This window comes from Garra rufa, chromosome 11 (assembly GCF_049309525.1).
Source record: "Garra rufa chromosome 11, GarRuf1.0, whole genome shotgun sequence".
Classification (NCBI taxonomy): Eukaryota; Metazoa; Chordata; class Actinopteri; order Cypriniformes; family Cyprinidae; genus Garra; species Garra rufa.
The window spans coordinates 33,768,116-33,784,572 of record NC_133371.1 but is presented as its reverse complement, the minus strand read 5'-3'; the positions used below and the strand labels follow the sequence as shown (position 1 = coordinate 33,784,572).

The 16,457-nt window shown below is 34.2% G+C and overlaps 1 protein-coding gene across 1 annotated transcript; it reads left to right on the top strand.

Annotated features, from left to right (window-relative positions):
- The first annotated feature begins 1,119 nt into the window (after positions 1-1,119).
- On the top strand, positions 1,120-14,272 carry ube2na (ubiquitin-conjugating enzyme E2Na). Its single transcript, XM_073850084.1, has 4 exons — positions 1,120-1,257; positions 10,050-10,296; positions 10,730-10,870; positions 13,040-14,272. The coding sequence occupies exons 1-4, from the start codon at positions 1,228-1,230 to the stop codon at positions 13,084-13,086; spliced, it is 465 nt and encodes a 154-aa protein (XP_073706185.1). The 5' UTR covers positions 1,120-1,227; the 3' UTR covers positions 13,087-14,272.
- Positions 14,273-16,457: the final 2,185 nt, after the last annotated feature.

The window sequence follows — 16,457 nt, the reverse complement described above, 5'->3', positions numbered from 1 at the left end:
TCCGAAAACTTCAGTGAGCCCATGTTCAAATAAAAGAGGTATTGGGGGAGAGAGAGAGAGAGAGAGAGAGAGAGAGAGAGAGAGAGAGAGAGAGAGAGAGAGAGAGAGAGGAGGTGCTTCACAAATACACTTTTTCAACCTACAGAGGGTTTGCACTTACAGTTTTCACACAGTTTGGTCAGTTACCAGATGCACAACCATGTTGGAGATACTCAGATGTAAACAACAGCATGGATTACACAGTTAATGTACTACTGAATACGTTGTTCTGTTAATTTATGCTGTCTAAGCTGCGGAAGAACATATAGACTGCTAAATCATATAGAGAAGGACATAGTAAGCAGGAAAGGGCGAAAACTAAAGTTAATAGGTTGTAAAGATACCTACAAGGAGTATTAATTAAGATACTAGCCTAATATTTCACCTATCTGACTGGAAATGATAAGAACAAACACGAGTGGTGTCAAAAATTATTGTCCTGGAAATCCTAGTTTAGTTTAGCCAACAACAAACACCTTCTTTCCTCAATTTTTTTTTGCACTCTTCTCCTTCATTTGTTATAACTTTTGGCAGTCTATAATACTTTAAATGTTTTCCCGGTCCGACCGATTAGTAAAAAAACAAAACATGACAATATTTTTACCATTTTCAGAAGCAGTAATCAGGAAAATATGAGAGTTTTGTTCAGTTCAGTGGCATGGTTTGCATTTACGTGGTGATGACTCAAATACAGTTCGTGATTAGATTGGTTTATAGTTTTATTAGGTTTTATCATGTAAGTAAGTTTGCATACTATCAATACCAGCTGTCCTGACACTGGTATTATATTAGTTTTAAAGACTGCAAATGTGCAAATGAGGAGTTAATACAGCTTTTACAGGAGTCATTTATGTGCATATTTATCAAAAGTGCTCATTTCTAAATGTTCACCTTTAGGTGAAATGCAGAACGTTCTCATTATAAAAAGTGTAATGTATTGATGAAACAACAACCACTTTTTAAATTATGTTATTTTTTTTTATTTTTTTTTACACAGGAGGTGTGAAACAAACATCTTTCCCTCAATACAAAACTACAACTTCCACATCGTCATCATCAAATGCGCACGTTTCCGTGTGCGTCTGGACGCAACGCGCCGGAAGGCGTGTGTGCACTGCGTCTCCGCCGTCAATGCAAACGAAGTAAGAAGCACCGAGAGTCAAAGCTAAAATCCGCATTCAAGACAAGATGGCAGGGTTGCCCCGCAGGATCATTAAGGTAACCGTGAAGTGAGACACACTACACATTTTCAGTCGTTCTTTTTAAACTATAATATCACGGAATCCTCAAATATCATTGAAACGTTCAGCCAAAGAGAAGCGACAGCTGGCTTAGCGTTTGGCACTCTGTTTGTTAGCCACTTCCGTTTCGGTACATTCACTCGTATCCCGAATATGGGTGGGTTAAAAATACATCCACCGCCGTGGAAGATGGCGAAGGGCCTGTGTTTTATTCATCACTTCTTGGAATCCAGAATCCAACGCATTAAGAAATGGCAAACGTTCCCACAATAACTAGCTCTAAACGGCGAGAGAGAGAGACACTCGCGGTCATTCATTGCTTGCGCTCGAGTTGTTCTGTGTGAGCTTGCAAGCTAACCACTTCAGAGAGCTAGCAAGGCGGAAAACGTTTTAAAACGATCGAATTCAACCTGTCATATCATTATTTCTCCAACGATTTCACTTCTAGAAAGTCATATGTCTATTTTCCTGCGTGCAGGATGATTAATAGAGCGTTTAAGTTACGATTAAAAGCTAAATGATTAGGCTCGCCCGCTTCCTGTACGCTAGGGAAGCTGTTGCGGTGCTAAACGAGCTAATGACTGCAGGCCCCAAACAGCAGAAATGTCAAATAAAATACGACGTGAGATAATTAAGACAGACATTATTTAAAAAAACATCACTTCCTAAATGAGAACTGTTATTTATTCTCACAGAAAAAAATAAACCTGTAATACCGAATTAAAGGGACAGTTCAGTAAATTTATATTTAAATCGTCATCGTTTATTAACCCTGTGTTTAGTTCCAAACCAAAAACAAAAGCTGCATGTCAGTCTGGAACATAGAAGGAAGCAGTAGACGAAATTAAAGTCTCAGTCTCTATTCACTTCCATTTTATAGAATGCAGTGAATGTAAATGGGGACTTGAGCTGTCAGTGTCTGATATTCCTAATTGTCTCCTTTTGTGTTACAGATTGTGTTTTTTGGAGCAATACAAGAATTAGCAAATAACTTAGTTTCAATTGAACAGTTTTTTGACTAGTGAAATGACACAAGCTGCTTCCTCCTGATAATATCTCAACTCGGAATGCATGTTTCCGCATATTTAGGATAGAAATTGCATTCATTAGCGTGGGCCCTGGTGTATATGTGACCAAGGACCACAAAACCTGTCATAAGTCACACCGGTATATTTGTAGCAATAGCCAAAAATACACTGTATGGGTCAAAATGAACAACTTTTCTTTTATGCCAAAAATCATTTGGATATAAAGTAAAGATCATGTTTCATAAAGATATTTTGTAAATGTTCTACTGTGAATATATCAAAACTTAATTTTTGATTAGTAATATGCATTGCTAAGAGCTTCATTTGGACAACTTTGAAGGCGATTAACTCAATTTTTAGGTTTTCTTGCACCCTCAGATTCCGAATAGTTGTATCTTGACCAAATACTGACAAACCTTATTTATTCAGCTTTCAGATAAATCTCAATTTCAAAAAATTGACCCTTGTGACTTATGGTCCAGGGACAAATATTATAAATTGTGCTTTGTCCACTTCTGCTATTGTCCAATGCCTATGCATCTTGTACTTCCAGGATTTTTTGTTCACTTGAAAGATACTGGTAATTGAATTTATTGTATCTTTAAATGTATAATTCTTCTGGTTGGCTGGGAAATGAGCTGACTAATGTGAGTTGGAGCGCTGGGAACGCATCTCTAATGTCTCCTGAGCATAAGACCATGACAGGGAGCCCCTCTCTTGTCTGTGTTTGCTCTGCATGGTTTTGTCTGTGGGTTATCTGAAAAAATGTGAGGAATTTCATTCAGAGTACAATGCATATGCCAAGTTAACTGAAATAACAGTAAAGGCATTTGTGTCTAAAGTTAAAATTATCTTTAAGAACAGTTTTTAGGAAAAATATAATTCATATGGCTGTGTTTAGGGTTAGAAATTAATATTTTAATTGCAAGCTTTAAGTGACCGTTAAGATTTATAATATTGCAGAGTATATATACACAGATTTTTAATGTGTTTTTTTTTTAATAAGTCTCTTCTGCTCACCAAGTCTGCATTTATCTGATCCAAAATACAGCAAAAGCAGTAATAATGTGAAATATTTTTACTATTGAAAAAAAAAACTCTTATTTGAATATATTTGAAAATGTAATTTATTCCTGTGATCAAAGCTGAATTTTCAGCATCATTACTCAGTCTTCAGTGTCACATGATCCTTCAGAAATTATTCTAATATGCTGATTTGCTGTTCAATAAACATTTTATTATTATTATTATTATTATTAATATTAATATTTAAAACAGTGTACATTTTTTATGATTCTTTGCTCAATAGAAAGATACAAAGATCAGTATTTATCTGAAATAAAAAGCTTTTGTAACATTATACACTATAACATTCGAGAGCTTTGTCAGTATAACTTTTTTAAAGAAATTCTAGAAGTTTATGCTTCATTATGTAGCAAGAATGCTTTAAATTCAGCAAAAGTGATGATAAAGACATGTATACTTTATAAAAGATTTCTATTTAAGATAAATGTTGTTGTTCTGAACTTCATCAACAAAAACTGAATAAATTCAACTCAGCTGTTTTCAACATAATAATAATAATAATAATAATAATAATACATGTTTTTTTTTTAAGCAGAAAATCAGAATATTAGAATGATTTCTGGAGGATCATGTGATTGGAGTAATGATGCTAAAATTCAGTTATGAAATCACAGGAATAAATTACATTTGAAAATATATTTAAATAGAAAACAGTTATTTTAAAGGGTAAAAATATTTCAAAATGTACTGTTTTGCTGTACTTTGGATGCAATAAATGCAGGCTTGGTGAGAAGAAAAAACATTAAAAATCTTACTGTTTAAAAACTTTTGACTGGAAGTGTATGTTCTTTTGAACTTTCTATTATTCTAGGATTTCTAAAAAATGTATATTGATAATAATAAGAAATGTTTTGTTCAGGAATAAATGTAGATTTTAAAATATAAGATAGAAAAGAAGTAAAAAAAACAATATAATTGTGCCACCTCAAACCTTAAAACATTAGTGTATTTTGGATCTAGATTGATTGATTTGATTGATTTATTTTTAAAATCAATCAGGATTATAAAAATATCTCATGCTAGTGTCGTCCAGTTTAAAAACTGGAAATTCTTGTATAAGTTTCTTGTTTTACAGGTTCATCATTGTATATCCATAAAACCCTCATCCATTGAACTAGGTTACAGGACAGGTGTGGTAGCTTTGGAAATAGGATTGTGACACTGAGATTGTAAAATCTACGCTTTGGCACGAGTTCTCAAATGCCAGGTAGACAATCTTTCAGGTGTAGAGTACAGCAGTTCTCAGATGAACGACGTCTCCAGACTCTTGCATTCTACAGGTGATATCAGATTCTCATTAGTCATATGGGTGTGAGTTTCCAAAGGGCTTTAAAGTTCAGCCCTGTCTCACTCTCACGAAAAGTGTCTGTCTTGATTGGATTTTAATGACTGTCATTTTAACCCTTGAAGACTTGGTTTCAGATGAAACACTGCTGTAATGGCAGGTATATACAGTTCATGATATTATGCCAGATTTTCACATGGCAATGGATTTCTGAAGGTCGCAGACAAAGGCTTAAGTTTGGAGGCAAATTGTTGCTCGTTCATGCGAGTAATGATCGCATATTGTATATAGAAGTGCCAATGTGTTGCATACACTAGCAGTCAAAAGTTTTTGAACAGTATGGTTTTTAAAGAAGTCTCTTCTCACCAAGCCTGCATTTATTTGATCCATATATATTTTACTATTTAAAGTAACTTAGTAATTTATTCCTGTGATTTCAAAGCTGAATTTTTAACATCATTACTCAATTCACATGATTTTTCAGAAATCATTCTAATATTCTGATTTGCTGCTCAAAAGACATTATTACTATTCTGAAAACAGCTGAGTAGAAGTTTTTCAGGTTTCTTAGACAAATAGAAAGCTCAGAAGAACAGAATTTCTCTGAAATAGAAATCTTTTGTAGCATTATAAATGCCTTTATCATCACTTTTGGCCAATTTAAAGCATCCATGCTAAATAAAAGTATTCTTTACCAAAAGAAAATTATCCAAGCTTTTTATTTCACAAGATTTTTATTTCAGAGAAATGATGGTCTTCCTATTCACCAAAGAATTAATAATAATAATAATAATAATAATAATAAATGTTTCTTGAACTGCAAATCAGCATATTACAATGATTTCTTAAGGATCGTGTGACACTGAAGACTGGAGTAATGGTGCTGAAAATTTAGCTTTGATCACAGGAATAAATTACATTTTAAAATGTATTCGAATAGAAAACTGTTATTTTAAATAGTAAAAATATTATAAAAAAGGAAGAAAAAAAAATCCAGGCTTAGTGATCAGAAGAGACATTTTTAAAAATCATTACAAATCTTACTGTTCAAAAACTTTTGAGCAGACCTGTCTGCGACTCACTATCTTGCAGTGTGAAATAGGGCTGCACGATGTTGTGAGGCGCGTTTAGTCAATGAAGCCGGTACTTTGATTAGTAGTAAATCTCCATCACGTGCGTTCAGCTGGAGCGTTCAGAGGCGTAAATCACATTCGATTTTGAGCGCGATTTGGCGTAGCTTGTCAGTGATTTACGCCTCTGTGTATTAATTGCGGAACGCTGAACGCACGTGATGGAGATTTACTACTAATAGGGATGTAACGGTATCAAAACTTCACGGTACGGTAATACCTCGGTATGAATGGCACGGTACGGTATTTATTGAATCATTTACAGGAAAAACAAAACTAATGAAGAGACTCGAAAAAAGTGCCAGAAGTGTTTATTAAACAGTTTACATGAACACTGAACATATCAACGGCATACAAATTAGCCATCTATCTGTAAACTTTGAAACAGGAACTTCAATTTTTCAATTTTAATAACAAAAAATTATTAAACCATGTAACCACGTTACTTTTTTTCACAGTACTTTAGCCTACTTTGTGTAATAACGAAAACATTCATTTCAGTGGAAAAATAAGTCCAAAACTCTCTGTTTTAACATTTTGAACAACAGGGCTCTACAATCTTTTGCCTTTTTTTTTTTTTTTTTTTAGAAATTCTTGTGTGTTTTTATTTTTCTGATAATCAAATGAAAGCATAAACATTTATTTATTTTTAATCCAATGAAAAAATAAACCCTTTTAATTTTTGGCAAACAAACAGAGGTTTACTGTTAAAATCAATACATGGAAGAAAAATTATATTCAGTTTAAAACGTGTAAATAATAATTGTAGTATTTTTGTTCTACAATTAAGTGGTTAATCTTGTTGTAATATTCATTTTTTTTATCATATATATTGTTTTATGTAAATTATTTAAATAGGAATATATAAACACCTACATTATACTGTGCAAAAATAATACAAGACTAATATTGTTCTGTTACATGTTAAACCGTACTTTTATTTTGACAGGTGGCCGTAAAGTTTCTGTGTGTATAGTATGATATGATGCTAGTTTTCTCAAATGAAATGGTAAAAGTGACACTCACAGCAGTTTTGGAGATTGAGTTTATCTGTTCATGTGAGATGCAAATGCCAAAAATTAGCGTGAGTCTCCTCCATTCATACACACAGAGGCAAACGGAACATGCAGGATTCATATTAAAATGGTCTTTTTGCATTTCAGTTTTCACAGACACTAGTCAATATCGCGATTTGAATTAAGTGACAGACCAACTTCTGATTTATTAATCCAAAAATCAACGAATTCCGTGGCATTCCACGCTATAGTAAATTCGGTTTTTATGCATGGAGTCCGCGATCCAGTCCATGTTTTCGCGGAGGAGACATTGTAAACGCGTGACAATGTAGAGACAGAAATGACATGCCTTCGTGTAAATAAGATAAATAACATAAGGCAATTTAGTTTGTTTAATAAAAGAACAATGTATAGACCTGTTCTATAGGAAAGACAACCTTAAATGACTTCTATTGTGATCTGGCGCTATTATATCGAAAATAAAATGAACTTGACGTTCAAGGGGGGCGGGCAACAGACCGCAAAGGATGATGGCCACGCCTGGGCTGATGGGAATTGTAGTTCCCGCTACCTCCCGTTCGCTCCATTCGCCTGAGCAAACTTTTCTTAGAAGACCTATGGTTTTATCGAGTCATGCGACCACGGTAGTATCGAAAAAATTTGCTATTGCGGTACGACGGTATTTACAATACCGTTACATCCCTAACTACTAATCAAAGTACCGGCTTCATTGACTAAACGCGCCTCACAACATCGTGCGAATAATCGTGCAGCCCTAGTGTGAAATGTGTTTTGACAGGAAATGACATCGGCCTACTGCCAATAAGAGCAAGATATGTGGCAAGAGAAATTTTAGGGGGAGGATTTGTCTCCCCAACCATTTTCTCCTCCATATTCTTCAGCTTTTCTTTTTTTTTGTTTTTCGCTGCAAGTGCACATCTAACCTGCATTGCATGCTTCTTGCAGACCACCATTTTTAATTGGGAGGAAGTCCAGTCTTGTGCCAATATTCTACTTGTATGTGATCTTGTGTAGTTTCTTGTATCACTTCTCGTGCACAAGTTGTCAGGCTTTCTTTCTAGTGTAATATTTTGTAAAATATGACCCCCAATCGCCAATCAGTCATATAATAGACAAACCACAGCAACTTCATGATACCCAAAACCATTACATAGTGTGAAAGGAACAGACTTTAAAAATTGTGTAGTGTATACCTGGCATTACTTGAGTTAAATTGATGAGGTTGAGATATAATACCATGCTACATGTCATTGAGCAGTCGGTGCAAGCTAAAGGGCAGCATTAAGACAAGTCATGTGCTATATCCAAAGTAAAATTGCAAGATAGTATTTTTTTTTAATATGGTGCGAAGATGTTTACTGAAAACATTGTTATTGTGCCTAACCAGCAGTGTTTGTAGTGTAAGACGGTCCTCTGCCCTATTGAAGGTTATGGTTGCTGTGTTATCTGTAAATATTCTAGTTCTGGTGTTAGTAACTATATTTAAACACAAGTTTGTGACTTGGTTGATGTTTACAATAAAACACTCTTCTTATTTAGGATGTATACACTTTCAGGAAACCTTTCATGGTTCAAGTAGTTGCATTCAAAATTTTGGGATCAGTAAGGTTGTTTGAAAATGCTTTTAAAGAAGTCTTCTATGCTCACCACTAAGGCTGAATTTATTTGGTTAAAAATACAGTAAAATGGTAAAATTGTGAAATATTATTACAGTTTAAAATAACTCTTTTCTATGTGAATACACTTTAAAATACAATTGATTTCTGTGATGGTAAAGCTGAATTTTTAGCATCATTACTCCAGTCCCCAGTGTCACATGATTCTTTCAGTGTTGAAAGCAGTTATCCTGCTTATTTTTGTGAAAACGGATTTTTTTCTTCTTCAATTAATCGGAAGTTGATAGCAGCATTTGTTTGAAATATAAACATTATCAGCAGTAACATGTCTTTACAGTCTCTATTTGTCAATTTAATGCATCTTTTATTTATAGCAAAAATAAAATATCTTGCTAATGCTAACCCTAACTTTTGAATAGTGTTCAAGTTTGCTTTAATAAAAAAAAAAAAGGTAAATACTTTCGTCTACCAATAAGAATGCAGTACTTTAATCTCCAGTTAACACATTTTACGATGCTTAAATTCTGTTATTTTCACCTTGTCAGTCTGTGCTCAAAATCTGTGTGGGTTTGGTCATGCGTATCTAATTTACAAAAATCCAGAACCTAATATTCTTAAAGGGACAGTTCACCCAAAAATTTAAATCCCCCATGATTTACTTTCCCTCAAGCTATTCTAGGTGTATATGAGTTTCTTCTTTCAGACGAATACAGTTGAAAATGAAAGATGAAAGAGTTATATAAAAAAAAAATGTCCTGGCTGTTCCCAGCTTTAAAAATGGCTGTTGAGATTTTAAAGTTCAATAAAGTGCATCCATCCATCATAAAAAGTACTCCACACAACTCCTGGGCTGTAATAAAGGCCTTCTGAAGTGAATCAATGTGTTTGTGTAGGAATATGCATATTTAAAACTTCATAAACCGCAATCTCTAGCCTCCGCTAACTCACATAAGCGTTTTCACGATAGAGTTGTGTGAGCTCCAGTGAGAATATACTAGTCTTGCGAGTAGGGATGCACGGTATACCAGTATTGGAAAAATATTTTATTACACAAAGAAATCAGTTGCCTTCAGACGGCCTTTATTAACACCCTGGAGCAGTGTGGAGTACTTTTCATGATGGATGGGTGTACTTTATTGGACTTGAAAATCTCAACAGCCATTCACTGTCATTATAAAGCTTGAAAGGGAAAGGATTTTTTTTTTATGTAACTCAGATTGTATTCATCTGAAAGAAGAAAGTCATATACACCTAGGATGGCTTGAGGGTGAGTAAATCATGGAGTAATTTTCATTTTTGGATGAACTATCCCTTTAAATGGCCTGTGAGGCCATGTATCACCTAGCCATACAGGTTTGTTTGCCATTGGAATGTGCTGTGTTGATACAGGACAGTTTTTTTTTTTTTAAACACGAAACTGTTGTCACTGTGCGCGTTACATATTGGCTCTTTCTGCTGATTTGTTTACTCCTGTGTACTCGACTGTCTCACTACCAGTGCTTCGGCTAATTGCTAATTAACTGAATGTGTAGATGCTTGATGTTCCAACCTAATTGATCTTGTTTCCATGTGTCTGTGTCTGTGTAGGAAACACAGCGTTTGTTGGCAGAGCCAGTGCCAGGTATAAAGGCAGAGCCAGATGAGGGGAACGCTCGCTACTTCCATGTGGTCATCGCCGGACCTCAAGACTCCCCCTTTGAGGGAGGAACTTTTAAACTTGAACTCTTTCTTCCTGAAGAATATCCCATGGCAGCTCCGAAAGTACGCTTCATGACCAAAATATATCACCCCAATGTAGACAAGCTGGGAAGAATATGTCTAGATATTTTGAAAGGTGAGAGATCGGTTTATTTCATTTTCCAAAACTCAGATCTATCCATCTCAGTAATTACAAAACAGTAGACTGTATACATGTTAGATAATGTCTTATCTTTTCAGCTGATTTAGGCAGTGAAATATCCTATGACAAATGTGCTATTAAAATGGGGAAAATTAGGATTTTGTCCCTTGAGTACACTGTGGGAGAAAAATGAAGAGAAGTTATGCTTTCTGACTTTACCTCTGAGGAATGGCAGTTTGAGTCTATTCAGTTTTATAGCTCTCTTACCTAACATGTACATACTGTGACAGATTTGCCTATTTAATCTCTGTTGGAAGATTGAGGATCTCGGATTACACTTTTGACCCCAGCACTGGATGCTAGCAGCTACTTTTCTGCTAATGCTCTTTTTCTTGTTTATCTCTCTCCGTGGCATGATGTGACGCAGATAAGTGGTCTCCAGCCTTGCAGATCCGCACAGTGCTGCTATCAATCCAGGCATTACTAAGCGCTCCCAACCCTGATGATCCTCTAGCAAACGACGTCGCAGAGCAGTGGAAGACTAACGAAGCTCAAGCCATAGAGACAGGTGGGTGCTGGTTACATGCATTTAAAGAAAAAAGAAAATTCTTGAATTTGCTCACCCTCATGCCATTCTTATGGAAGCTTGTTTTCACCACGGGATGAAAAAAAAGGAGTTTGTTTCGCAATTCAGCCTTTTTTTCTTGCAATTCTGAGAAAACATTGCAAAATATAAACTTGCAATTCTGGGAAAAGTTAGTGAGTAGTTATAAACTCAGAATTCCAAGATGTATACTCGGAATTGCAGATAGAAAGTCATTATTGCAAGATATCACAGAATTCTAAATTTATATCAGTTCTGACTTTCTCTTTGAATTTTTTTGTTTTTATTTGTATTATTTTTGTTTTACCATGGAATAAAATAACAATAGAAATAGCTATTTCACAATTCAGATTTTTTTTTTCTCTCACAATTGCAAGTTTACATCTCGCTATTTTGAGTTTCTCATAATTCTGAGTTTAAGTAAAAAAAAAGTCACAATTACCTTTTTATTTATTTAATAAAAAAAGAAAGAAAACTCTTTAATTTGCTTTATCACATGTCATTCTTTTGGAAAAAAATGAGTTTGTCTTAAAATTCAGCCTTTTTTCTTTGAATTGTTTTTTTGTTTTTTGTTTTTACCACATAATAAAAAAGGTAATTGCAATATTTTTTTTTATTTCACAATTCTGACTTTTTTCCCTCACAGTTGAGTTTACATCTCACTATTCTGAGTTTATCTCTTAATTTTGAGTTTAAAAAAGTCAGAATTGAGAAGTCAAAATGACCTTTTAATTTCTGAAATTTGCTCATTTACATATTATTCAAATGGAAGCTTGTTTCTGCCACATGAGGGAAAAATTGAGTTTCTTTAAATTCAGCCTTTTTTCTTGCAATTCTGAGAATATTGCAAAACAAACTCAATTTTAAAGAAAAAAAAACTTGTGGAATGAGAAACTTGAAATTATGGGAAAAGTCAGTGAGGTGTTATAAACTCTGAATTGCAGGATGTATACTTGAAATTACAAGAAAGTCAGTCAGTATTGCAAGATATTTACAAATTCTAAATTTACATCTTTTTTTTTTTTTTTTTTTTTTTTTTGTCCACCACAGAATAAAAAAAATAATAATTGCAATTTTATTTCACAATTCTGACTTTTTTTCTCAATATTTCATGTTTTTTTTTTTTTTTATAATTCTAAATTAGTTAATTTGCTCATCCTTATGGAAGCATGTTTCTGACAGGGGGTGGAAAAAATAGACAATTCAGCCTTTTTCTCCTACAATTCAACCTTTTTCCTCAATTCTGAGAGATTATTGCAAGATACAAACTCACAGTTTGGCAGGAAAAAAACTTGTGTTATGAGAAACTCGGACTTGTCAATGAAGAAAGAAGTCATTGAAGAAGTCAATGATGAGTGTTAAACTCAATTGCAAGATGTATATTTGGAATTACAAGACAAAAAAAACTGCAACTCTGAGGAAAAAAGTCTGAATTGTGAAATAAAAATTTCAATTACTTTTTTTTTTCTGTGCTGGAAACAAAAAAAAGCAACAAAGTAAAAAGTTAGTATTGCAGGATATTTAAGGAATCTTTCTTTTTTTTCCACAATTGACTTTTTTTCTCACAATTGCAAGTTTCCATCTCACTATTCTGAGTTTATCAGTCTGAATTGTGAGAAAAGTAAATATTTTAAATATTTTTTGCCCATATAATAACATTCGTACTGGCTTCCAGCATTGAGTACTGACAAAAACAGTCTTCAAAACGTTTGTTTTGTGTTCAACAGAAGAAAGTCATAAAGGTTTAGAATGCCATGAGGAATCAGTCTCTGTATTGCTAATATTCATTTGTCTGTTTGTTCTACATTCACTTAAATCAGAGGTTTTTGTCCGGCTGTTCAATAAGCTTTAAGCTCTTTAAGAGGCCAGTGGCACTACATCGATAGTCTGTGCCCCAGAGGCCTTAATCCATAAAGATGCTTTTGCGCAATAGTTCTTATCTCATGTTGCTGCCTTCAAAGTACATTGTTTTGCTGTTGCTAATTGCTTTTTACAGTTAGTCATAATACATTTGGAAACATCCACACCCTTTCTGTTCACACACCTGGAGTTGAAATCAGCTTTCTGCTGAAGATAAGTGTGAGATAAAACACTTGGGAGTGTATTAACTCTGCATCTGTTTGTCTTTTTCAGCCCGAACATGGACCAGGCTTTATGCCGGAAACAATATCGAAGTCTAGAAATGTATGTGGGGAGACAAAAAGAGAGAAGAAAAAAAAAGGAAGTCAAGAAGGAACACAACTCCATGTTCTGCCAAGACCTATTCATTTTCATGTAAAGGACGCAGTCTTAGGAAACAAAAAAAAATTATGATAAACTGTAAAGAATATATTAACACAAAAGTAAAAAGAAAACTACAGACAATTTGTGATTTAAATGCACATTAGTACAAAAAGAAAGAAAAATGTCTTTGTCCTGATTCACTGCTGTTGAGATGCATGGGCAGATGATCTACTCATACGGCTTTCTTTTAATGTGGTTGGGGAGGTAGCCGCAGACTTCTGCTATGAGCGTGCATTAAAACTGACCGTCGTTTGTCTGTCCCATTGTGTTTTTTTTTTTTTTTTTTTTTTTGTGGGAGGGGGGTAACTTTTTATATTTCTTTTAACCTTTTTTCCTCTTGTTGCTCTGTTAATGAGGAGCAGCAGACTAGCCCCTGTGTTTAGAGCACCCTTTCTGTTAAACTGCAGACTTCTCCTGTTAGAAAAGGATTTAGGTTCACTAAAACAGAAAACAGACGCAAGATTTAAACAGTAGCTTCACCTGGGAAATGGTTCAACTGGAAAATCACACCAAATCCACCATCACAGAAACTGTTGAAGATGTAAACCCTAACGTAGACTTGATTTATGTTTTGAATATGGGCAAGGTAGCGCTAGAGTGAAAGGAGATTTTGCGTAATTTCTTTTAGTATAACAATTCTGTTAATGTATCCGGTTTTAGTGTTTTGTTTTATCTATCTTGCCATCGCTGTACTAATTGCACTCTTGAAACTCCATCATTGCGTGCTTTTTTTATTTTCTTGTGTCCATCACAGTCCAGTGCATCGAGATTCATTTGTCTGTTTCTTCCCTTGAGCATTTATTTCGATACGCCGTGGTTGCAGGGGGGCTGGAGACGAATGATGAATAACGAGGGGTGAGGGGTGGGAATGTTTGCAGAAACATTGCAAAAGATCAATAAATAAAGGCTTTGTCTCAATTTCCACGATTGGTCTTTGGCTAAAACGTCAATTTCAACTCTGTTTGTAAGTTCCTGCTTTCTATCGAAAGAGGAAAAAGATCCTGCTTTTTAAAATGTGATGACAACAGTCCACACACATATTTCTGTTCTTTCTGTAAATAAAATCTGTTGATTAATAAGAAATATTTATGGTGGTGGTTTTATTACATTTCCGAGAATGACTAACACGTTAACTGCTCGTTTTGTTTTTCCACGTCTGCTGTTTTTCTGCCGTTCATAGGCTGGAGGAAATATTAGTCACAGCACAATGTTTGTCATTACTCTAAAATAACCTGTAATCAATTATAGATTTATTTCACTTAAGTACATATCTGGGACATTCAACAGAACTGGTGCAAACTGCTGTCCCACAACCAAAAAACACATTTAAACCCACAATAATATTCTAAATATCAGTAAGCTTAATATATATGGACTTTATTTGGGTACTTTCAATAGGGAGGTGGCTGTCCCGACCGTAACCCCTAAATTTCAACTTAAAAAAAAAAAGAAAAAATATATTTTCTTTGTAAATTATGAAAATTATGTAAAAAAATTCATGCCACTAGTCCATTGGCTGATTTTAACTACATCCCTACATTTATGAAAAGGAAATATTTCTAGCTACAAGGTGTGAGTATATAGGCCCCATGGTTTTGAGGTAAATGTGTTCAAAAGTCTGACAAATCTGTGTTTCGTAGTGACATGTTTGTTTTTTGGGTGTTATCCCATAAAATTGTCACTACTGAAACTGTCAAACCAAAAATGTTTCAGTAGTGACAAAAGACAACACGCATTCCTATATTTGGTGGAAATAAAGCAAATTTTAGTACAGTTAGCAATGTTTTAGTATGTGGGTTAAAATTCTGTAATGCGATGTGGTTGCGAAAATGTGCAACCACTACTGAAACATGGGATATTTTGTCAAAAATAGAGTATACTAAATTATTAACCAAGATGTTATGATAGTTTTTGATTCAATGTATATTCAAACTAATAAATCCTTCTCTTTTTGCCTTTTACTCATAAATTACACTTAAAATATTGTCAAAAATGTAATTGTTATTGATTTACCTCTGAAAAATGTTAATAAAATAGCAAAAAAAGTTAAATCTTTATAGGTCAATACAGCCCTTCTAATTTATTATCACTGTGTTTCAGAAGTGACAAATTTGAGGAGAGGACAAATGTTCCAAAACTTCCTGAAAATATGAGAATTAATTGCACAATCACTAGACGTGTACTTTGGATATTATACAATTTGCTTTCATACAATTATTATTATTATTTTTTTGGAAAAAGCCATTTTTTCCCCAAGACGATTCTGTAGACTGCCCCATATAGGTGTCATATAGACTTTATACAATTTTAATATTTAACGATTTGTTAAATATTGAAGTCAGTGTTTCCCACAGTTTCTCTTCCATTCTTTAAGTGATCAAGTATTGACTCCTTTTTGTGAATCAATTCTTTTTAGAGAATCTGCTCTGAAAAAACACCCCCGCTAAAACCAGCCTAGGCTGGTTGGCTGGTCTTAGCTGTCTTAAGTTGGAAGTAGCTGGTTTTAACTGGTTGTTCCAGCTGGTCTCCCAGCCTGACCAGCTAAGAAAGTGGCCAAAACCATTTCTATGACCAGCTAAAACCCACCAACCTTTAGCTGTTTTTTTTCAGCAGTTAAAACAAAGAAAACAGTTTGACGATTATTGTGATCCCTTGATTCAAGTTGTGAATCAATTGATAAATGTTTCCAGTACGTTTTATTTGTATAATTTCCGCTCTTGGACTATCAAAGTAACTTTTTTCGCCATGTCATTCAAATCGTCGATTCACTGGTGTATCAAATCGAACCTGTCAGAAAAAGTCTGTTCTTTTCCGCACTTTTAGTAAAGTATTGACTTCTTTCCGCGAATCGCATTCTTTTTTTAGTGAATCGTTTCTTTGACTCGCCAGTTAAAACAGAACTACAACAGTTCGACGATTTACATGTTAGCTCCAAAGTTGTGAAAATATTGGTAAATGGCTCCAATACGTTTTATGTGTATAATATCCGCTCTTCGACTATTTTTCGCCCTGTCAGTCAAATCGTCAATTCATTCTTGGTTTATCAAGTCAAACCTGTCAGAAAAAGTCTGTTCTTTTAGTGACGAATTGATTTATTTCTGTAAATCGGTTCTTGACTCGAACTAAAACAATTTAAGAACAATTTTAACCTTGTGTTCCTTGATGAATTTACATATGTTAGCTCCAAAGTTGTGAATCAATTGGTAAATGTTTCCAGTACGTTTTATTTGTATAATTTCCACTTTTGGACTATCAAAGTAACTTTTTT